The sequence below is a fragment of the Xyrauchen texanus genome, chromosome 37 (assembly GCF_025860055.1).
Source record: "Xyrauchen texanus isolate HMW12.3.18 chromosome 37, RBS_HiC_50CHRs, whole genome shotgun sequence".
NCBI lineage: Eukaryota > Metazoa > Chordata > Actinopteri > Cypriniformes > Catostomidae > Xyrauchen > Xyrauchen texanus.
The window spans coordinates 36,737,573-36,762,427 of NC_068312.1; the positions used below are offsets into that span (position 1 = coordinate 36,737,573).

General features: G+C 39.8%; 1 protein-coding gene across 1 annotated transcript in view; it reads left to right on the top strand.

The window, feature by feature from the left end:
• Nucleotides 1–24,855, top strand: part of LOC127630598 (homeobox protein cut-like 2) — a 131,499-nt gene that overhangs the window by 28,774 nt on the left and 77,870 nt on the right. Inside the window, exon 4 of the mRNA XM_052108213.1 lies at nt 6,017–6,064. Within this exon, the coding sequence (XP_051964173.1) occupies nt 6,017–6,064 (48 nt within the window). The remainder of the gene's footprint in view (nt 1–6,016; nt 6,065–24,855) is intronic.

Sequence of the window (24,855 nt, forward strand, 5' to 3'; positions counted from 1 at the left end):
AGAGCTTGGGCTGCAGCTTTGGTGGCGCTAAGGGTGAGGTCTGTCACGCTTCTTAGATCTGTAACAGCCTCTGGGTGCCTGCCTTTCTCATCCCACTCCCGAAGAAGGTCCGCTTGGAGGATCTGTAAGACTGCCATGGAGTGCAGAGCAGATGCGGCTTGGCCGGCGGCGGAATAGGCGCGGCCAACATAGGCGGAAGTCGCTCTGCAGGCCTTAGACGGGAGCACTGGCTTAGACCGCCATCTCGCGGAGGGCGGGCAAAGGTGTGCTTCTACCGAATCCTCGACCGGGGGGATGGAGGAGTAGCCCTTCTCGGTGGCGCCGCCCAACCGGGCGTAGAGGGGTGGAGACGTGGGAACGGATCCTGGCCGAGAAAGGCGCTGCTCCACGCACTTTGCAAGCTCAGTGTGGAGTTCCGGCAGGAAGGGAGCGCCCGGCCGCTGGTGTTGCGCGGCGACGGCTCTGAAGAAAGCAGCCGCCGAGTCTGTTGGGAGCCTGCTCAGGGGCGGTGACCACTCGAGCCCGAGGCGGTCGACAGCCTGTGTGAGGAGGCGTGTTAGTTCCCCTTCGACTCCAGCCGGGTCCTGCTGGATTCCTGGGCCGAGGAGGAGGCGTGGGAGCCTGACCACTCCTCGCTGTCCGAAGCCATGATGGAACAGCCCTTATCCTCCGCCTCGTCCTCCGAGATGGCCGCAACTGCGCATCCCGGGGGGGCGGGGAGGGTGAGAGCGATTCTCGAGGGAGAGGCTCCGGCGAGGCAGTCGCTTCTATCACCGGTTCTGGCAGCCTTTGGGAGCGGCGCTTTTCCTGCGCCGGCGAACGGAAGGCGCGCGGCGGCTTCGGTTCTGAGCGCTCGAAGTCGAGCCCGCAGGGTCGACATCGGAAGCTCCTCGCAGAGGTCGCATCCGCCTTCAGCGAGGGCGAGCTCTGCATGCCCCAGTCCCAGGCAGAGAGCGCAGATGATGTGGCGGTCTCCGGCGCTGAGAGGGGCACGGCATGAAGCACAAGTGGTGCGAGGCATCTTAAAAAAGACGCTCGTTACTCTTGTGAAGTTCGTTAAGAACTAGCTTGCTCTAAAAAAGGATACGTCGCCGGATGGCGTAGCTCGCAGGATGGCTGAAGGTGGCGGAGACGGCCGGCTTCTTCGAGCGCTGTCCAAGCTTGCTAGATGCCCCTGGAATGGTGACGCGGCTTCCAGTTCAGAGATGCGAAGAGCTTCGCTGAAGAGATGAAAATCAGGGTTCCAGCCTACGAACTACGCTTATATGCACTCTAGCCACGCCCATTTTGGCGGGCTTTGATGCAGTAAGCGCGCGCGGACGCCTCTCATTGGACGCGAGTTCCCCAAGTTCGTCTATAGGCTGCAGCAGTTGCCGCAGAGCAACCAATGAGCTCGCTAGCTAGCCCGCTCAAGGTCTGCAGTTGCTGCACTGCATTGACAAATGATACAAAATTAAGGATAATTTTTTGGCTTCAATATCTCAGAAAAGATTAATCTTTCCCGTAGCGTAAGCTAGCTTACGCAATACGAGAGAACCTCTCGTAAGAGAACTCTACTACGGCGTATCCCTCCTCCTTCCCGTGTAAAGGGATATAAATGGGCAAGGAGGAGGCAAGAACCGGCTTGGCAATATAAATAATACTTTAATGAGAAACTTAAACAAAAGACACAAACACACACATGACGGTCAGCTGACCGTATACGATCTCTCTCTCGTCGCACCACCTTCCCCAGTCAGCCTTTATCCCTCTCAGAGTCTTAATTAGCCTGATAAGGGACCGGGTGTGTAAAATCACGACCCAGCCACGCCCTCCTCCCTGTCACAGTGCCTTTCTAAATCTAGTGATCTTTCTGCCACTCGGCGCATCTATTTCACTGGAGACATAAAACGATTCGCCCCTCCAGTATCAGCACTAATAGTTTAACACAGAGTATCTGCCATTTATTGACTTTACTGGTCTCATACATCCCTGCATCCATCACGAAACAACATCAGCATTTGAGCTTCCAAACCTCACTCACGAAACCTGAACCAAACATCTAAGAAAATGAGTTAGCCGTTCTCAGAGAAGAAAATCCTCTTTTAAAAGTCTTTAATTTCAAGTCCCTCTCTGTTTTAATTCCCATCACTCTAATCCGAGCAATGCTTCTGATTCCTCTTCAGGTAAAGGTGACGGCGAGAGAGATGCCTGTCACGTGTCCCTGATTATACACGCTTTGACATTTTGCATTTTTTCTCGTTAGCGGCCGTCCTTTTTCTCAGGCTGTGTTTGAAGATTCAACACGAGCCAGCATCAGATCTCTCGACTCAAAAGCCGAACTCCTCGTTTGCATGGCACTTGACACAAATGTCATCAGATACAGTTAGAATTGACAAGATTAGCAAACAATGTCTGAAATGGGTGGGAAGTTTTACATTTCAGTAAGCATTGTGGCATGATTGAATATCTGGAAACGTCAGTAATAGTTTGACAGGTGTATCAGTACATTGTGTAAATGGAGAAGTTATTTAACATAATGTTGAGGGTTCAAAACAAGTTAAGCTTTATGGACAAAGCAGAAAAATTAGCTTATATTTGTGTGAGAGCACTTCTATTAAAGGGATAGTTCACCCAAAAATAAAAATTCTCTCATTTACTCACCCTCATTCCATCCCAGAGGTGTATGACTTTCTTTAATATGCAGAACACAAATTAATATTTCAGCTCTGTAGGCCCATTTTATGCAATTGAATTATATATTGAATGGTGACCAGAAATTTTAAGGACCAAAATGGACATAAAGGCAGTATAAATGTAATCCAAAAGACTCCAGTGGTTTAATCCATGTCTTCAGAAGCGATATGATAGGTTTAGGTGAGAAACAGATCATTAAGTCCTTTTTTTTTACTTAAAATCTACACTTTCACTTTCACTTCCACATTCAGCCAACTACTGGTTGGGGCTGGTCAAAGGTGGAAATTGATAGTAAAAAAGAAAATACTTAAATATTTATCTGTTTCTCACCCACATATATCATATCGCTTCAGAAGACATGGATTAAACCACTGGAGTCTATTGGATTTATTTTATGCTGCCTTTATGTGCTTTTTGGACCTTCTGATTTCTGGTCACCATTCACTTGCATTGTATGGACCTAAAGAGCTGAAATATTCTTCTAAAAATCTTCATTTTTGCTCAGCAGAAGGAATAAGTCACACATCTGGGATGGCATGAGGGTGAGTAAATGATGAGAGAATTTTGTATTTTTGGGTGAACTATCCCTTTAATACTTTCATAACAAATGTGTGTTTGTGCTTTAAAGTTGTCTTCATAGTCCTTTTATAAGTTCGACTACTTTTCTTGGTGGATGAAATTCTCTTTCTGATATTCTTGAACATATATTGGTTTTCCTGGTTTACATAGTCAAAAGAGAAGTTGAGAAAATGTATATAATATTGCACAAATTAGTTTGGCAAGTCTCATATTAACAATATACGGCCCCTATTTTAAGAGCACTATGACTTAGGCACAGTGTAATCCACCTATGTGCAAAGACAGTGGGTATGGCCACAAAGTTTTGATATTTTCGTGCAAGTAAGCTCCAAGTCTAGGCGTAAGTGGGTTTATAGAAATCGCTCACACAATGCGCTAATAGGCTGGGTCAAGTACATATTAATTCTGAGTACACAGATGGTGCAATATCCGGAGAAGAACTTATTATGCTTTATATTCCATTCCCTGTCAAGCAACATCAATATGAATAAAGACTAGAGAATTTGGTAGTGTATAAAGGCTGTATGTAATGCATTAGAAGAATGGAAATATTGATATTTGCGTCTTACGTTCATTTGTGCAATAACTACATCCGTTTTGTCTGCCATGATTCCAGTGCTATGGCGTTTAGCGGTGAAATACTGTAGATGATGTTTTTGTTTACTCCTGCCTGTGGTCTGTGAGGTATGGGTTCTATATTGGCCTGTCTCACCTGCGGCCTTGATGGTGTTTCGGTTGCATTCTGCTAAAAATGTTGTTCGTTTTCAGTTTTCGGTGTTGTTCCCTGAACTGTTTTTAGTGCCTTAGTAAAACATACAATAATGTGTTTACAGTAATGCACTTACAATAGAAGTCTATGGGGCAAGTGTACTAGAGGGTTTAAAATAAGGGTTCAGAAATATGATGTTCTTATATTTGTTAGAGCGCTTATATTAATACTTTCAAAAGGGGCCGTTTCTAGCTACAGTATAAGCTGTATGAGCGACCGCTTAGGGCCCCCGAGCCACCAGGGGGCCCTGCAAAGTATTCAAAATATTTAAAAAAATATGTTATTATTTTTTTATGAAATGTACTAAAATCTGCAAAGAAGACTCAGGCAGATGTTATTGGTCAGTAAGACCTATAGGGGCCCCCCTTGCTTCCATACAAAACGTGTGTTATTTGTGCTGTAAATTGCCTAAATTGTCTGAATAGTTTTATCGGTTGTCTGAACTACTGTTCTTGGTGGATTTTTCTCTATGTAAAGTAAACGTTCCTTTCTGGCATCCCTGCCCATATTCCATGTTTCCTAATTTTACGTGGTCATGAAAAAAAAATAATAATTGCACACACGTGTAAGTAATTTTTTTATGCATATTTAACCTGTTGATACACAATATCCCGCACTCGGTGGTGACGTCAGTCTGCTTACATTTAATATATAATTTACCATCAATAAATGTAATTAATGATAACACATTTGTTAAGGAGTTCAATGGGAAGGAGGAGGCGAGAACCGGCTTGGCAATATAAATAATATTTGAATGAATGACTTAAACCAAAAGACAAACACACACACATGACGGACATGTCCGTAAACTATCTCTCTCTCTCTCTCTCCACACCACTGTCTGCCATCGGCCTTTATCCCTCTCGGAGGCTGATTAGCCTGATAAGGGACCGGGTGTGTATAATCACGACCCGGCCCCACCCTGCCACAAATGGTAAATGGTAAATGGTCTGCACTTATATAGCGCCTTTTTAAGCCTTAACGGTATTCAAAGCGCTTTACACTGAGATTCATTCACCCATTCACACACACATTCATACACCAATGGCAGCAGAGCTGCTATGTAAGGCGCTAGCCTGCCATTGGGAGCAACTTTGGAACTTTACTGAAATAAAGCCCAAAGTGTCTTCTTTCAAAAGAACTGTGTCCATACTCCAAAGGGTCCCGTAAATACAACCATTGAAGTTCAGAAATGTAATTTTCATGGTTTGTGCTCAAAAAGGGGGCGCACATCAACAGGTTAAAGTCTTTTAGCTATACTTCTGAATTGTACTTTAATGCTTATCCCAGTGCATTGCCTTGCACCACAGACCTCCGAGGTAAATGCATTACTGTAAACATGATTTTTGCTTTTTTAAAGTGAGGGATGAGTCATTATATTACTTTTTGTTTGCTTTTAACTCCTCTATTTTATTTTATTCACTTTGATATATATCATGGTATAGGAGTGGTGGTGGCGTAGTGGTTAAAGCACAGGGCTGTTAATCAGAAGGTCATAGGTTCTAACCCCACGGCCACCACCATTGTGTCCTTGAGCAAGGCACTTAACTCCAGGTTGTTCCGGGGGATTGTCCCTGTAATACAGGATTGTCCCTGTAATAATTGGACTGTAAGTCGCTTTGGATAAAAGCGTCTGCCAAATGCATAAATGTAAATGTAATATATATATCATCTGATAGTGAATGATTACCATATTTACACAACAGTATATTTACATGCTACTCTACTGTGCTTCAAAGAATATTAGATATATGTCCCAAAAAACATGGTAGTACCATAATACTTTTTTTTTAAGAATAGACTGCATTCATAAAATAAAAATATGCTACTAAAAGTAATGCAAAAAAAAATTAATTAAATAAATAATAATAATAATAATATATATATATGTGTGTTTTTTTTTTTGCATGAATATTTTGTATTTTTTTTTAATGAGATTTAGGAGTATAAGTTTTCTCATTTGATTCCAGAACTGTTGTGTCTCTTTTTCAGGAAGTGTTGGAGATGGTTTCTCCCATCCTCAAGAGTTTTCAAGCTCAGGTCAGTCAAAACTCACTGTTTTGCAATGATAACAAAGCTTCCAACATCAAAAGCAACATCTTATTTCTGTCTATGATTTAAAGATAAATATGAGATAATGTCAGAGTTGATTCAATTGATCACATTATTTGGGGATGTGTGATTGTTTCTATATATAAATGATCTCAACAGGATAAGTCGTTTACTGCCCATCCCAGGAACATCAGAATTCTCTCTGCATCACGTCATCCCCCTCCCTCCTGCTGTATTGACTGGTATTATTTTCCCGTCAGACTTAAGTAGCATCTCTCCTCCATTAAGATACAGGAGTACTGGAGGTCTCTCTCTCTCTCTCTCTCTCTCTCTCTGTCATCTCGTTGTAATAGTGCACTTCTCGTTCCTTCCCTGACATGCTCGCTGTCAAGGCGGTCATCTGATCTCCTCTCAAACCCTGTGCTAGAGCTATTAAACTGAAGATCATAAATCATATTTGTGTTTCTCATCCGTGGTCCATAAAGCACATTGAAATGATACCGCAGCTCATCCGGAAAGATTCAATGCCATCACAGAGCCGAGGTGGGCTGTGTTCTGGAATGTTGTGTTGTGTGGGAATGTTGTGACATGTGGTCACAAAAATAATCTGAGCAATTAAAACGTCTGAATGTCATTGCAATAGATAACAAAATGTGAACACAAGTGGCATTTTTTTGTAAAGAAACATAACACAAACATATTTTTTAAGCAAAACAGTTGAGTTAGGTTTTGAAATGGTTGTTAAACGTTAGTGGAACATGTTGATGGTTAATGTGCTGAACTCGCCTCAGTCCGGGTGGCGGAGGACGAATCCCACCCGTTGCCACGGTGACATCGCATTCAAGTTCAGCTCAATCAACAGCATTTGTGGCATAATGTTGATTACCACAAAAATGTATTTCAACTCGTACCTCCTCTTTAAAAAAAAAGCATAAATCTGTGTTCCATTGAGGCACTTACAATGGAAGTCAATGGGGCCAATCCGTAAACAAGATGCATGTTCACATTATTTTAGTGTGATAAAATCACTTACTAACCTTACCTGTGTAAAGTTATATCCAATATGGCATAACTTTATTGTCATGACAACGTAACAAACCTAATGCCAGTTTCCTGACTTTATCACACTAAAACCCTGTTAACATGTTTATTGTTTACATCTCGTGGCTATGCTTTTAAAACCGTGTCTTTTAATGTTTACGGATTGCCCCCATTCACTTCCAGTGCCTCGCTGTGACTTTTGATTTTTTGCTCTTTTTTTTTTTTTTAAGTTGTAATCAATATCATTAATCTGCAAATGCTGTCAATTGAGCGTAAATATATTGCACCCCCAACATTTTATGTTGTTTTTTATCATTAAAAGTTTATGTTAATTGTTCAGCCGGTTCCCGCCACCTCCTCGCCCGTTCTTATACTGTTACAAGGTGGTGTTATTATTAGCCCCTAACCCAGCATTTTTGGTATTTTGGTATTTTAATGTTTATGAACTGGCCCTATTCATTTCCATTATAAGTGACTTACTGTAACCACGATTTGTATTTATTCCTTAATAAACGAGGGACAAGTCAATTATTTTTTCTGGTAATCAATATTAACTTGCATTGAACACAAAACATTCCTTTAAGTGTCCAAATACTTTTTGGGGCCACTGTATGTTTAACAAAAACAATACAAATTGAAATATGAGTTGTTTCGTACCTGGCTTGTGTATTTTAAAAAATTTTACCCTTACGGGAACCACATTCAGAGCACATTTCAACAGCCCTGACTTGTGCTAGAGAAGTTTAACTCTAGTTTAAACTATGCAAGCTCACTGCATTGTGTAAGAGGCGTGCATGTTTGTTAGTTTTGGGTCCCCATGATGCTTGCGTGTGTTTGTTTTAGGTCTCTTCGGCCCATGTTCTCCTCCCCTCTCCAGTGCTGTGCTTTCACGATCTCCCTGGTGGGTTTTGGACCCCATTCGTGGCACTTTTAAAAGAGAAGTCTTTTCCTTTGAAGTGTTTGCGACATGACAGGTTTCTCTTTTCTTTTTCTGTTTCATTTCGGCGAGTCCCTCCCTCTCGTCCCTTCCCGCCTTGCCTGCTAATTATCGTTAACCAGGCGGCTGATTAGAAACGCGCGTCGACCTAGATTCCCGAAGCCTTTAAGTCGCACGAAAGGGTTAATCCCCGAGCTGTTGGCTGTCATTGGTCGTTTTCCTACTTTCGCCCCTTCTTCTTCGTAGTCTTCTTCTCTTTCTTTTCTCTTTCAGAGTGGAAGCGAGTTAATGAGGTCCCGTCAGATCGGGGTAGAGGTGTTAATTTGGCCTGTGAAGAGGAAAGGAGATTAAGGACAGTAAGAAGTCGAGTTTACGGCTTAAAATACATCGCTGTCCTTATTAATCCAAAGGCCCTGGGAGACCAGCAGCACTTTTTGGTTTTATAATGAAGAGTGTCTTATAATGAAGGTAATTTGAATAAAATTTACTGCGAGGAGGCTCGCGGACGACACCGTTTGTGTCTTAATAGTGTCAGCCACACCTTTGAGGCCTGAAATCGAAGTGGTGTCACCGATTGCTCGCACATGCTTCGTTACGGCCCCCTTTTTTCTCCCTTTGAGAAGTTTCTCACATGCAAAATGCTAGATGAGAAAATAGCAAATTTTGTCCAGCACTTGTTGTCTAAAGGGGGTCTATTATCTTGATTTATATTCTCTTGATTAACTTTAAAACAAAAATTGTCATTATTAACTCACCCTCGTGTTGTTCTAAATCCATATGACTTTCCTTCCAGAATGCAAATGGAGAAAATTTGGCAAAATGTCAGAGCTGCTCTTTGCCATACAATGAATGTGAATGGGGACTGAAGCTGTTGAACGACAAAAAAATTTATTTATTCGAAGGCTTCTAAAACATGAAAACCAGTGAAATTAAGGTTGCCGTCATAAGTGCCAGGTTTGCATTTAATGCAAAAGCATTAAATGAGATTTAAGAGCTGAATAACTTACATTTTGCTCTGTTTCTTCCACAAAGTTATTGCATGGCTTTAGAAGACTTAAAATATAGTGAATGATCATATGGACTACTTTAATGGTAATTCTGGAGCTTGACAGCCTCCCATTCACTTTCAATGTTTGGGAAAGAGATGTTTGGACATTCTGCTAACTCCTCTTTTGTGTTCCACAGTAAACATGAGAGTGAGTAAATAATAATCACAAAAGTTTCATTTTTGGCTGATATTTTCCTTAAAAGATGAAAAACATTCTGTGATTTCATTTAAGTCTCCATTAGCAAGAGATTATAGGTAGAAATACCTGCAGGAATTCCAGTGTATCCAGTAGGATCTTACAATGATCCTCACGAAACCTGTCAAGAAAATATCCTGTTCATATTTTACTTCAAAATCTATAGAAACAAATATTACATTGTTATATAGAAAATACAGCTTTTTTTAGGATCTTTTACATTGAGACATTAATTTTGTGACTGTTACGCATGTTTTACACCCCAATTGTCATTGGCGTGATCATGACACAAAAAAAGTGGACATTATATTCTCGTTGCCGCAACGTGAAATATTATATATTATTTAAATTGTGAGCATACACTCTAAAAAATATGTAAGTATTTTTAAGCATTTCAATTTCTTAAAAAATTCCATCAAATTGAATTGTGTAATGTTGAACAAAATTGAGTTAATGACTTAAAATATTCAGTTTTCAAATTGTATTTTATTAAAGATTACTCGATTCAAATTTATGCAATTTTGTTATGAAATTGAAATGTGTAATTCTTAAAATATTTATTTTGTAGTAGTGTAGTAGTATGCTTTTTTATACTGCCTTTAATTTTCATAGATTACATTTTTGTAATTGATTAAAAAAAAAGTTTTTACAACAGCACCTTTTTAATTGTTATAGAGTAAAAAAAATACTGTTGTGGCAATGAGAGTCATCATTGAAAACAATGGTAATAGTAAAACAAATCTGGATACGTTATAGTAATGAGAATTATGAGGTAAAATGTGCCTTTTCCAATTTGGAATGCCCAATTCCCGCTACTTAGCAGGTCCTCATCGTGGCGCGGTTGCTCGCCTCAATCCAGTTGCATCCGCTTCTGAGACCGTCAATCCGCGCATCTTATCACGTGACTCGTTGTGCATGACACCGCGGAGACTCACAGCATGTGGAGGCTCATGCTACTCTCCACGATCCACACACAACTCACCACACGCCCCATTGAGAGCAAGAACCACTAATCGTGACCACAAGGAGGAACACCCCATGTGACTCTACCCTCCTTAGCAACCGGGCCAATTTGGTTGCTTAGGAGACCTGGCTGGAGTCACTCAGCACGCCCTGGATTCGAACTCGTGACTCCAGAGGTGATAGTCAGCATTAATACTCGCTGAGCAATATTTTACACATTCCTTTAGGATTCGTTGACGTGGGCCAGATGCTTTTGAGAGCCTGTTGTGTCACTGGTTTAAGATGTCAAGTCCAAATTAACCAGTCAGCTAATTTTTCCCTCTCCCTCTCTACGCACAGAGAGAAAACATCCACACAGCGCTCTAATTATGAAAACGTACTTTACAAAGACAATCCAAGGAGTAATTTAGTGTGCACAATGAGCGTTGTGGCACTGTACGGATGAAGAAACTGATAAATAGTTTGTAACATGTAATTAGCAACTTCTTTCTGTTTCGTGCCATTAAACCCTGCGGCCCGGAAATCTCCACCAGCCGTTGTTAGACGGCGAGGTAAATTCAGCTGACTACACAACCAAATTCAGACCGACTATTTATCTCGCTCAGCTCGTGGGGATTTGAAGTCAGACACCTGTTTTCTGGGGCAAGAGTGTCTCGGTTTGTTCCAAAGTATATCTGAAACACTCAGCGTTAAATGATTAATCTGTGGAGTGGATGGGTTTCTGCATATGTGCACACATTAGAGAAATGTATGTCCTTTTCACCAAATGGGTTTTCAGTCTTGATGCATTATATGTGCTGTGTGTCATGTTGCGATGATTGTACATAGTTAATCGGCGTGTCGTATGAGTGTAAGGTTATATGTGCCTAATGTACAGTGAACTTAACGACAAGTAAGCCACTGCGGCTCTGTGATGCTATCAAAACATTCCTCCAGCCCGACACAACAACGTTAACTCAACCAATGGTGTTAGTTTGGGGCAGGACCACCTGTTCGTCCAACCAATGAAAAGGCAGGAGAGTTTTCTGGAATCTGTTTGAAAACAGTGATTATTATTTCAGTTCATTTGGTGTCGCTAGTGGCTCTGAAATTATACAATTCAGCTTTAAAGAGCCGTAGAGGAAACTGGATTTAATCATGATATGTTGTAATTGTGACTGTTGACCGTACAACGTAGTTTGAGTGCTTTTAGTGTACCGTCGATTAGGAATAATGCCACGTTCCATTTATATCAAAGTCTAAGTTTCCTTCTTGAAAAAGTGCAAAGGAACGAGAAATTTGTGCGGAAATCCTCAACACAGATTTTTCAACAACACCTGGACGTAACGCTAAATACGACTAACGTAACATTTATTAAATGAGTTTGTGTGACGGTTGTTGCAAGTGTTTTTAAATTAAAAGTTGTTACAGTGTTCTGTAATTAATAAACAAAAATAGATGTTATTCTGTTACATATGTTTCTTACATAGAAACTTTGAAACTTTGTATCCTCAGAAATCTAAAAACAAAACAAAAAACTATTAAAGCTGCGTTCACACTGCCAGCGACATGCAGCGACAAAACAACCTCATCTCATTCATTTTCAATGAGTGCTGACGACTTCCGGCAACACGAGCGACGGTGACCATTGGCAACCGGATGTGGGCGTGTCCAGCGATGTGAAAAAGTTGAGAAATTTAGCAAATTTATGCAAATGAAGAGCGACTTTCAGGAGCGACAGCCAATTACGAGATTATTGATTACGAGAGATGGTTGAGCTCACGTGATCCTAATATTTTAATAATAATAATAAATGTAAAGAAACAGCGCTGTTTAGACTCTCCATAAACACCACTAGCGACCTGCAGCGGCAAATTAGCTGGCAGTGTGAACGCACCTTTAGAGGTACACTTCAAAAAATGGCTGCAGCACCTCTTTTCACCCTCTGTTGTAGCTCCCGTCTCTTTAAAGCCCCCCTTTCCGAAATGCCCAGTCTGCTCTGATTGGTCAACCACTTAGAGCGTGTCGGAAATGTAACGGCCCTTACCATAACCGAGTTTCAGCTTCCGAGGCTTCCCAAGCAGGGCATTCCCGAGGCGGGCATTCCTGAGGCGGGCATTCCTGAGCAGGGCATTCCTGAGGCGGGCATTATACAAATGTGTTACATAGTGACATAGCTAAGGCCTTGTTCAGACTGCCACTAAAAATAAGATTTTTTGCATATCCAGATGAGTTTTTGATTGTCTGGACAGCAAAAAAAAATTAAAAACACATTAAATTTTAAACCAAATCGGGAGATGGTTTCAAATGCGATGGAAATCAGATTTTTTTCAGATGCGTCTCAATCCGGAAAGGTGACTGCAGCATGGAACATCACAATATTTAGCAGTCTCCTCCATCGCTGAGTTTGTCTTGTGCATGGAGGAGTTCTGCACCGCGACTGTCCAGAGCGCTTATTTGGAGAGCCAGATGATGCACCTCCATTTTTCCTGCATCTGTTTTGAAAGCATTGTCACGTGGGAACGCCTACGTCATTACCAAAGCAACCCATGCAGATAGATTGGTTATGTCTGAATGTGCAAATCTGATTTGAATACTTGCAATTAATAGTGCGGACAGTCTGCCTGAAAATATCTGATTTGAGAAAAAATAGGATTTGCCTGCAGCCTGAACATAGCCAATGTCCGGAGGTAATGGCTGGACTGCAAACCAGGCAGTTCAGGAGCAGTGTTGTCTATGGGAGAGAGTAACTCCCTTTGGCGTCGACTTTCTACTTTGTGCTTTTACATGCAACAGTTGTTACACACTAAAGGAAAGGTAAAATCCCAAAAAGCATAATATGGCCTCTTTCAGGACATTCTGTATATTTTTTGTATGCTAACCAATTCTGGTACTGTGCTGGATCATGACCTTGATGTGCAATGCAAAATCTGGGTCCTGATGCAAAAACAGTACTTGATATAACATCATAAATCATGCCAAACCTCACGCCAGTCTGTTGTTTGTGTTTGTTGCTTCATTCGCTCCTCAACTCAGTTGCCCTTGCGGTGTGGCCTGAATGCCCGCCGCAAGGTAAGTCGCTCCATCTTTGATCCTGCGACAACACGCAAGACCGGTCCTTCCTCTATTTTTTGATTAATTCCTGAAGGAAATAATTCATCTTGAATGTATAAATATGTTATGAATCGTGGAATAAATCAAAGCATTAAGGCACGATAATTAATTACAGCAGTATGTAAGAGAAGAGAGAAGGAAGAAAAACGTGCGAGTGTGTTATGTTGCTTGCTTCCTCTCAGCGTTATGATGTGGAGAGCTGTAATTACCTTTCTGTTCGCCAGGCTGCCTCCGGCTGCGCCGATTTGTACGCTCCTGTGGGCCTGCCGGTCGTAAACCTTTTCCCAAGCTAATTGTCATGAGGGTCTAATGCACTGCCATAGCTAAAGTGAGTGTGTGGATGGGGTACTGTCTCACACACACGCTTTCACAAAGACTCAATGGGCACAAAACTCTGACGTACACACAAGCTCTGTTCCAATATCTAGTGAGCCCACATAGGCAGCTTTTGCCATCCGTCTTTGCTGTTTTTCAATTTTTTCCTTTGTAAATCGCGCTTGATGGACCTCTTTGACTGCTGCACCACCCTTCTGCTTTCAGTTCTGTTCGTCTAGTTTTTTTTTTTTAGGGCTGGGCATTGAAATGGCCAATTCATTTGGGTTTATTGTCAGTTGGGTTAGAATGTCAGAACTCTCAGCTGATGCTGTTAATTATACATGGAACCATCAAACTTGATACAAAATGAAAATGTTATTTTGGAATATTTTAATATATTTTTTATTTAGTTTTAAAATTAGTTTTTCATCATAAAAATGTTTCCTTGTATTCCACATTGCATATACTGTATATACACTGATGAGCCAAAACATTATGACCACTCACAGCTGAAGCGAATAACGTTGAACATCTACAAACAAGGCCACAGTTCAAGGTCTGGTAGATTAGATGGTAAGCGAACAATCAGTTCTAGTAGTAAACATGTTGAATGCAGAAGAAATGTGCAGAAGTAATGACCTGAGCGACTTTGATATGGGCCAAATTGTTATGGCTGAACGACTGGGTCAGAGCATCTCTGAAGCGGCAAAGCTTGTGTGGTGCACCTGGTCAGCAGTGGTGAGCACCTACTGACAGTGGTCCAAAACGTTTCTCTAGAAACTTGTCAGTCAATCACGGTTTTGAAGAATGAAGGCTATACAATGCTTGAAGATTTCATACAAAGCTGTACACTACAGTCTTCAAAGACAAAGAACAACTGACTCTAACAAGGACAGAAAGAGATGTGGAAGACCAGATGTACAACTAAACAAGAGGATAAGTACATCAGCGATTCTAGTTTGAGAAATAGACGCCTGTCCTCCGCTGACAGCTTCATTGAATTCTACCCGCTAAACACCAGTTTCATGTACAACAGTAAAGAGAAGACTCAGGGGTGCAGGACTTATGGGAAGAATTGCAAAGAAAAAGACATATTTTGTTAAGGGAATTAAAAATAATTTACATTGGATGAGCTGATACCTGCAGATACCCTGGGGTGGGGGTGGAGTTAGGACATTTGCTGCCTGCCAGGAACAATCCCAGGCACTTTTGTACAATGTGCAAAACATCACAAATATTTTTCCCCACTTTCTGTGGCTAACATTGCCATATACTGTATAAATGTTCAGGAGGTACACACTCGAATCAACTGCACATTCTAACACAGAAACTGCTTATGTGAAGCAGTGAACGCTTGCGCACGACGCATGCCCCAGGCATAATATACACGTGAGCGGAATTCTACATAAAGGCACATTTACATCATGTCACATGTATAAATGAACTGTGTGATTTGGAAAGAGACTCAGAGGGAAGTTCAGTATAATTCAGCAATATCTACGGCAGGCAAATGCACAAAGAAAAATCTATTTGCAAAATTGTGCAAAAAAGATTTATAAATAGTCGACTAGTTGGTGCAGAACGAGTTGATTAGTTGATTACTCATGCACATCCCTAGTATTTACATTGATATGTAGAGCAAGTGCCAAAAAAGTACCATTTCTTTAAGAATAGCAGCAGTTCAGCCAGCATCTCACGGAAGTGTTTGGACAATTGTATTGCATGTCTTTCGACTTTTGACACTCGTTACACAGAACGAGTCAAACCAAAATGTTATGCACAACATGCAGTGAAAGGGTCTCACCGCTGAATTTCTTCACAACAACACCACTTGTGATTTTGAGATTGCAATTGGGATTGTTCTTTTTTCAGATTTGGGAATCTGAAAATCTATATTTTTACCCAGCCTGAGCATTTTTTAGCACAAGATAAGTTCGGTCTGTACGGCCTCTAAGGTACTTACCTTACTTACCTGGTCAGAATGCATTAAGAAATTGCCTTCTAGGTACATATACTGCCGTGAGTACGGTTACATTTAGGCAAGTGACTTTTGAGCCAATTTTGGACCGTAGTTCCATGACGTATGTGGGCCAAACTCACTGTCGAAATGTTGCCGGATTCAACACAAAGCTATTTTGTTATCTGGGATGCTAAAACATGCTAGTAACATGCTAAAATGCCTAGCTACATGCTAAAACATATTAGCAATGCCTAGCTACATACTAAAACATGCAAGTAACATGCTAACAATGCCTAGCTACATGTTAAAACATGATAGTAATATGATAGCAATACCTAGCTTCATGCTCAAATATTATAGCAATGCCTAGCTACATACTAAAACATGCAAGTATCATGCTAACAATGCCTAGCTACATGTTAAAACATGATAGTAATATGCTAGCAACACCTAGCTACATGCTAAAACATGCTAGCAATGCCTAGCTACATACTAAAACATGCAAGTAAAATGTCAACAATGCTTAGCTACATGTTAAAACATGATAGTAATATGGTAGCAACACCTAGCTACATGCTCAAACATAGTAGCAACACCTAACAACATGCTAGCAATGTCTAGCAACATGCTAAAATATCGTAGTAATGCTTAGCTACATGCTAAATAATGCTAGCAATATGTTAAAACATGCTAACAACATGCTTGCAGCGTTAAACGACATGCTTAAACATAGTAGCAACAGCTAACAACATGTTAGTAACACCTAGTGACATGCTGAAATATTGTAGCAATGCCTAGCTACATGTTAAAACATGCCAACAATATGCTAAAACATGCTAGCAACATTAGCAGCATCAAACAACATGTTAAAACATAGTAGCAACACCTAACAACATGCTATCAATGCCTAGTGACATGCTAAAATATCATAGCAATGCCTAGCTACATGCTAAAACATGCTAGGAATATGTTAACAGTGTCAAACTACATGTTAGCAACACCTAGATACATGCTAATTTTGTTTTGGCAATTCATAGCAACACTTGGGAAATGTAATGTCTGTATTCATTAAAAAACTTTTTTTTTTTAGATATCATAAGATAGCATTGTGTGAGGAACAGTGTGAAAGGTAAATGTTGTGAACTTGTAATGTGCTGATAATCTAGTGTTCATTTCACCAGGAAACAGCCACGATACGTACAGCGAGCTAAAGTAGGTATTGCAACATGATTCCATGAGACCAGATTGTTAGCACCACTGGCTCTTTATTTCATCTACTACCTCAATATTCCTATTTAGTCATAGAACACAATCTAATGTGCTAATGACTACTACTGTCACACGTTGAACCACACTAGCAGGTTTGCACACTGCAGGTCATTAGGTATTACTGTCATGCCCATGGCTGCTGCCTACAGTGTTGATATAAATAGGTTTGAGCGGACCTGAAGCCGGGACTCTCCTCTCCTCCCTGACTTTATCACATGTCCAGCACGTGTGAGCAGGGTGTGATATCTGCCTCTTTTGTCATTCTCTCGCTCTCTTTCTCACACTTTCTCATGCTCATGTGGGAAAAAGTTCACACATCTGATTTATAGGAGTGTGTGGTTTAGCCCTACATAATCTGTTGTTATTGTGCCTTATTGCATCACTACATAATAAATGAAAGGAATAGTTTGAATTACTTAACAATACTTACTATAAATACTTTTAAGTTACTTTCTTAAACACTTATCACAGAAAAGTTTTAGTTTTTCCTCTCAACAAACTAATTGACTCATTAGGAGGCGCATGCCCTTCAACTGTCAAAAAATGCAAAAAGACGTTTCTATTATTTTAATCTATTATTTTATATATTTACAATACTATATAATATATGCTATACAAGTACAAGTAGTTTTTGGGTGAACTGTCCTTTTAATTTAATTTTAGTAACTGTTATCTTATTACACAAATTTGAAATGTAATGAGCAACACTACTTTTTTACTAAAAAGTAATTATATTACCGTTTGTTTCATTAGATTACACCCTACACTGGTGGTACCATGGTAGAGAGATGCTATCATTTGTTTATACCGTGGTACTTTGATATGTGGGCAGTCTACGTGACATCATACGTATCACTTCTTGCACTGTTCTGTGGCTCTTGTCAGGCATAAATTTCCTCCCAGTGTGAGCTTGTTTTTAGATTTGTTTCAGATATCCTTTAGCAGTACAACTGTTTAGCTCGAGTCGTTCTTCGTCACTGAGCACTGGTTTGTTATGCTGCTAAAACTAATGTCTTGCATGCATGTGTACGTACAAGACATTTGTCATTTAGAGTGGTGTTTCTACAGGCCGTGCATTCATGGGTGGGTGGGTGTGTGTGTGTGTGTGTGTGTGTGTGTGTGTGTGTGTGTGTGTGTGTGTGTGTGTGTGTGTGTGTGTGTGTGTGTGTGTGTGTGTTTTATAAATAGGTCTCTGTCCCTGTAGCCAGGTGCAGTTGATGCGCTTCAGCACATTTTGCCGGGTGTCGTCAGCGGAGGGTTTAATTTTTACGGTCTTGAAAGCACAAGCTCTCAGAACTCGAGAGATGCTAAGGCAGTGACACCACCGCTGTGCAAATGTTAGACGTGTTTGCGAACACAGCATTTGTGTGGCACACACACACACGCATACACAACACTCATCGTTCTGAAAAAAAATTACACCGTCCCTTTAAATGGCTTGTGGCTTCGTCCCTCTCTTTGTCTTTACATTTCACACATACTGCTCATACTATTTCTTAAATATGCAGTATGTTTACTGTACACAGTATGCATCTCCTTCTTAAAGACACAGAGGTAATGTTCAGAATGGCATACTAAGACACTAATACTTATTTTATTTACTTATATTTTAACATCTTTTTGACTTATTATTGGATTTGTATAGCAAACAGTACAACACCCCCCATATATATACCATGATCAATGGAAACATGGGTAAATGCGTCACGTTGTAACCCCCCAATTTGTAAGCTGAATCTACGCCCTTGATTGTGTTAATGGGATCATCCATTAGAAATAACTTAACAAACACTTAAAGAATATAAGCTATGTTCTTGACAGCAGGACATTTGCATAATCCTTCACAGCATACAGTGAATGACAGTGGGAGGTAAACCAACCCATTGACATTCTAACGCAAACCACAGATATTGAGTTTATTCCTCTAAACAGATGCTCAATACATATAGAGTGGATTCAAAACATGGCTGTACATGAACGGTCAAAGCTGGCACAGATGACGCCAGCACAGAACCGTGATTAGTTTGCTTACAATCAGCAAAATGCATGACGTATAGAAACAAGGCCAGATTCTCTCAGTCTGAGATACGCGCACGGCTGTCTTGGAGTGATCCGCGGCACACTGGCACAAACACAGTCAAATTAGCCAGTAAAAATGTGTGAAATGGGTGGCAGAGCGGTGGCCGAGGACATGCCAGAAGAAATAAACATCAGCTCCATTTCACACAAACTGCGAGCTATGGAGATGTGTAAGAGGGGGAAGGAAAGGAACACACTATCTGCTCTGCCAGAATGCAAGAGCTGAGTCAGATAGTGGCATTAGTGTTTGTAATGAAAGCGGTGACATGTGTTCGCAGAGCGCCGTCAGCTCGGTACATGGTCTTAAACTGCATGTCGAAACATACAAAAAACAACAACAGCTGACGGAGACACTCAGAAGTGTGATATGTTAATGAACGTGTAAGTGTGTGATAACAAACCATCACATTTGTTAATAATTCAGACTGGTGCCTCTGGTAGGTGGTATTTGCGAGCATATGATTGCTGAACACAGTAATGTGGCTGGTTTAGATAAATGCCATCTTTGATCAGCTGTACTCGTTTAAAGCGTTGTATAACAGTTAGACACTCACACATCATCTATAATAATGTACGTGTGATGTGATGTGCATGTGTGTGATTTTGGGTGGGGAAACCAAAAATTTGCATTGGGCATAGCACATCATATTTGGGTATATTTGACAAAAACATGCCCTATTTTTAGGAACGTTTTGCATTGGGTCATTGCGTGTCAACTCAACCAGCAGTGCCATGCTTAAAATTTAGCTTTTGATCTTTAAAAAAAAAAAAAATATATATATATATATATGTTTAAAGAAATACATGAATAATGATGAAAGCCAAAGTATTAAATACCATTTATCAATGTTTACTGAATAATCAATTATTTTGTAGAGGGCGGTCAAAATGACAATTTTCGCATATGAGCAGAACTATAGGTAAAAACAATTACCTTAGAATGGTGGCGGTGTAATTATTTTTAAACAGAGATAAGTACCGTAGATCTATTACTTAAATCAGTTGACTTTAGCACCCCCCTTTTACCTATTACACCGGGGTAGGGTTGCACCAGCTGTGTGTAAGGTCTCACGTAAGTTGCGATGTAAAGTTCACACTAAGGGCTTAGTAACTACTAGTTAGTTGTAACTAAGTCAGTGCTTAATTTGGTTGCACCACCTGTTCTTAATGCAAGACTTAACTAGTAGGTCGTAAGCTCTCCGTAATGTAATGCGTAGTCAAATAATATGACGTTTACCTGCATTTATCCAATAATCAGCCTTCAAATTTGTACACTGAAGTTTTAAAAAGCCATGCATTTCAGTTTGATCTCTTGAACCTTGTTTGCTCACGTAACTGTCAGCTGTAATCAATTATACCCCCATTAAAATACGATACATAATAAAACAAGATTTCATTTATGGTATATTTAGCCCATGTAATGGGCTATTTATGGGCATCTAAAATGAACAAGAGGCAATAAATAAATAAATACTAATACAACAAGCTGGAAAATTAGACATTGATTTTAATATCTTATACATTTCATATATGTTGAAACTTGACACTGGGCGGCGTACACAGGAAAGTGCACCATTAAGTGTACTTTTTATGCGCATTTTTACGTTTTTACTAAATGTTTTCTCCCGTAAATGTAAACGAGTGTAAATGTCAACATCATACTCCATGTCGAAATGATTGATGCCTGAGCTCATTGATGTCATTAAATATCAGTCTGCTTTTTTATTCCATCCGTTACTCCTGGCCGGAGGCTTCCGCAAATATTAATTCATACGTAGGCTTACGTCCTATGTATGGATGAGAAATCATCCTGGGATTTTACATGGCAACTGGCCCAAAATTTGTTGGGGGGGGGGGGGGGTTCACTGTCCTTTTCTGCATAGCGCGGCGGCTCTTTGTAGCTCACCGTGGCCCATTCAGCATGTTCTGCGCCCGACCCCACTCGGTTCTCCCGATGGCCAGTCCGCCCCTGTTTGGCCTCAAAGTGCGTCGGCCCACTGGGAAAATGCCCGGTATGCCAGATTATCAGTCCAGCCCTGTACCTAAGTTTAATGGTGCAACGCTCAAATATTTAGTAGTGCGTAAAATGTGCCTTACTGCCCATTTACGCCACAGCTAGGCTAAGTTGTAACTTACGTACAGCTGGTGCAACCGGCCCCAGAAGTGTTAAAGATATCTTATACGTTTCTTTTTAAGAACAGGTCCAGATTTCATTGTAGATTGTTGAAAATGTGTCAAATGTATGATGGAGCCACATTGAGAGCCCCATATCTCTGGGATTTGTTCATATAGGGCCTTAAAAATGAAGATACAAAAAGGAAAATTTGTTCTGAACCAGAATCTAAAAGGATATTACGATATCAGTAATACTTCTGGCGCTAGAGACACTCCAACTTTGGAAAAACAACACAAAAGAAAACGTTTATTCCCATTTTTTGAATCACACCACTGGCGTATGCTGTAATGCAACGAAATGTGCTGAATTGAACTGATTTTAGTCATTGACCTACCAATCTCTGTGTTGAAATAAAATAATGCTGCCACCTTTTCACCAGTTGCTTTGCTCCAAAATCATTGGCGAAAATTGTCATTTTGACCCCCCTCTACAAAATGATGGATTGCTCTGTATATTTTGATCCATGGCAGTTGATAATTTGGCTTTAATCATCATTTATGTTTACCTTTCTTCTGAAAAAGTATTAACAAAATGTGTGGTATTTTATGGCAAGCTTGTCTGCTAAAATGTGTTAAAACATACTGAATTATATTTTAATGACATACCCCTAATTTAAATTCAGGGCTTCAAGAAAAGTCTTTGTGGTGGCGTTCATCTCGTACATATGGTAAATGGTCTGCACTTATAAAGCACCTTTTTAACCTTAGCGGTTTACAAAGCGCTTTACACCGTGACTCATTCACCCATTCATACTCACACATTCACACACCAATGCAAGGTGCTAGCCTGCCATTGGGAGCAACTTGGGGTTCAATGTCTTGCCCAAGGACACTTCGGCATGTGGAGTCATGTGGGCCGGGAATCGAACCACCAACCCGGCGATTAATGGCCGACCCACTCTACCACCCGAGCCACAGCCGCCTCTATCGTTCCAACGTTTCAAGAATTCCAGTTGGCTAAAAGATCCATTATTTTCCTCTCCGAGGCGTTCAAGGCTCCGCTGTTGGTTTGAACTCCCCCTGTCTGTTTAGGGCAAGAGAAATGTAGAATCTCCAGAGTTTTGGTGTCAAGCTGTGAAGTATAATTTCAGTGGAATCTAAACACACTAATTGAATATCATAACTTTCTGAAGCTGCTTCTCCTAAAGGTACCTGAAATTTTAATTTAGACTTCAAAGATCTCCCACTTTAAAGTAAATCTATTGTTTTTCATTTAGACTCGCAATTTTCTCCCCTTCTCTCGCAAGCGCCGCACACGGTTATGATTGATCTGGTAATTAAAATATGCAGAGAAGGAAAAAATATTAACCACTTCTTTTTGTTTTAGAAAACAGACAACTGTTTTTTTTCCTCACCGTAGCAGATAATTAAATTTTGCACATTGATGTTCTTTACACGGCATTCATCTTCCTCATTATTTTTCCATTTTCATCTTTCTGCCGAGAGATCGATAGATTGATAGGGTGATGTTGCTAATCTTAAATAATTTAAAGAGGAGGAAAGTTACTCACTTTACTGCTGGCAAAGTGTTTGAACTTTAATTCTCTTCTCAAATTACACACGATCCTTCATTTTAGCAAACCTGACCGCGCACTCTTAATCTCGCCTACAGGATTGCAGTCGCGGTTTCTCACGAGTAAGAGCTAGAGGAGTTCATTCATTCATTTCATTTCCTACCTCCTTTTGTCTTGGAAAATATAAAATGCTTCACATAACAGATTGATGGTTGTCAAGGCTAACACCCCAAACTAAGAAAGAAATGGCAATTCAGAGATAGAGAGCATAAAGTAGGCCAATTAGTACCTTGGGAGCGTTTTGCAGGGGGAGATAGCGCCGCAACCTGTCATTTGCGTTAACGTTGAGGCCGGTTGTTTATAATATGACCTGACAGTTTGAGGCTCTTCAGTACGGGATTAAGCACTATACTAATTAACATTTGGCTGTACTGCGAAAAACTGGTGTGGCGTTGAACGGGAGAGAGTTTATAGAAACAAAAACAAGCAGAAAAGAAAATCTCTGTCCGAGTTGTCTTTCTGGAGAGAAAAAAAGCAATCGATAAAATGCATTATCTTTTAAATGTTAGCTTGGGTAGTTTACTCTGTGCTCTCTTTGAATCTGAACTCTGAGATACAGGTGCAGAGTTCATTAGAGGTGTTTGCATGGGCAAATCTTAAGGAAACCTCTATTATATTGCTCGAAGTTGCTTAGCGTACCTGTTAATATTCTTGCGTTCAAGTGTGCGGTAAAGAAAATGCTTAGTTCATCTAGTCATCCTCGTGGTTTCCATGGTAATGGTGATTGTCACCTTTTTAGCAGGGTCTGGAGGGATTACTGTCAAAGGGGTCTCTTGCTTTTTGAGATGTTATTGACCACAAGCGAGTGTGAAAAGATCAGCCGGAGAACGGATTTAACAGTGTTTTGGCTGTAGAGGGTCACTGATAGTCTTGTCCCGAGCGCACAACTCTGATAGGATTTGTTTTTTTTATTCTTTGTTATCAAGATCATAGAGCTACGATTAAAGTCATTACTGTGTATTTGATTGAATGAGGGTTTCAGCAGTGTTTGGGAGTAACTAACTAAAAAGCGACGCTACTTAGCAACATTTTTCAATAGCGTGACAGTAGTTCAGTCAGTTAAAAACACTGTAGCTTTTACAGAAACAAGCTTATTTTCCCAACATGTAGCAGTGTATTGTGACAAAACACTACAGTTCTGTTTTTTGTTACATCATATTACAGCCGAGGGATCTGAGGCAATAATTGAATTATAAATGTCTACTTTAATATTTAGCATTGGAAGGTCTTATTCATTTTAGTGAATCAGTTCATTTGGTCAGTTCAAGTTAATTTACTGCCATCAAAGAAAACGTCTCGTTCTTGTACCAAATAAATATATATATAAAAAAATAATATTTTTTTAATTATTATCCGGGGGTTGATTTTTTTTATTTTTTTATTTTTTTTTATTCAAACTAACGTTTTGCTTCACAATATAATTGTCACAATAAAATAACTTTTCTCCAGGGCTTTGTCATTTATTTTTTATTTTTTCAAATGCCTTTATCGATAGATTTGACTGCGTTAGCCTGTATGGAGGACAAAACCTGCAAAAATAATAAATAAATACATAAATAAATAAATGTAATAATAAAAAAATAAATAAAGGAATAAATGTATTGATAAAACAAATATAATTCGTTTTTAATGAAAGTTATTCCTGAATTTATTTTTGTAGACTTTTTTTCCTTTATTTATTATTTTCTCCTTTTATTTTTATTCTTTAAACTTTTTTTATTCTTTCATTTGTTTTTGTTTTTTATTATTATTTATTTATGCATTCATTTATTTGTATATGTATTTATTCCCACCTGTATTTATTTCCATATTTAAATATTCCCACATTTATTTATTTTTATATTTATTCTTACATAAGTTTCATAAATTATATGATTTAACCGTATGCTTTTCTTTTTTTATGTGTAACTTCATATTTTGATGTCTGCAAATCCATAATATTGTTTTCTGTTGTTATGATTGTTCATTGTAAAAGTTTCAACCATGCTTTATTTCCCTGATCATTTATGTATGTATGTATATATAAGTTCTGCAATAAAAAAAACTATAGCTGATGCTTCACATATATCTAGAGAGTTGCGCAACTTGAGAATGAAGTCGATAACTGCGCATCAAATTACTATTTCATT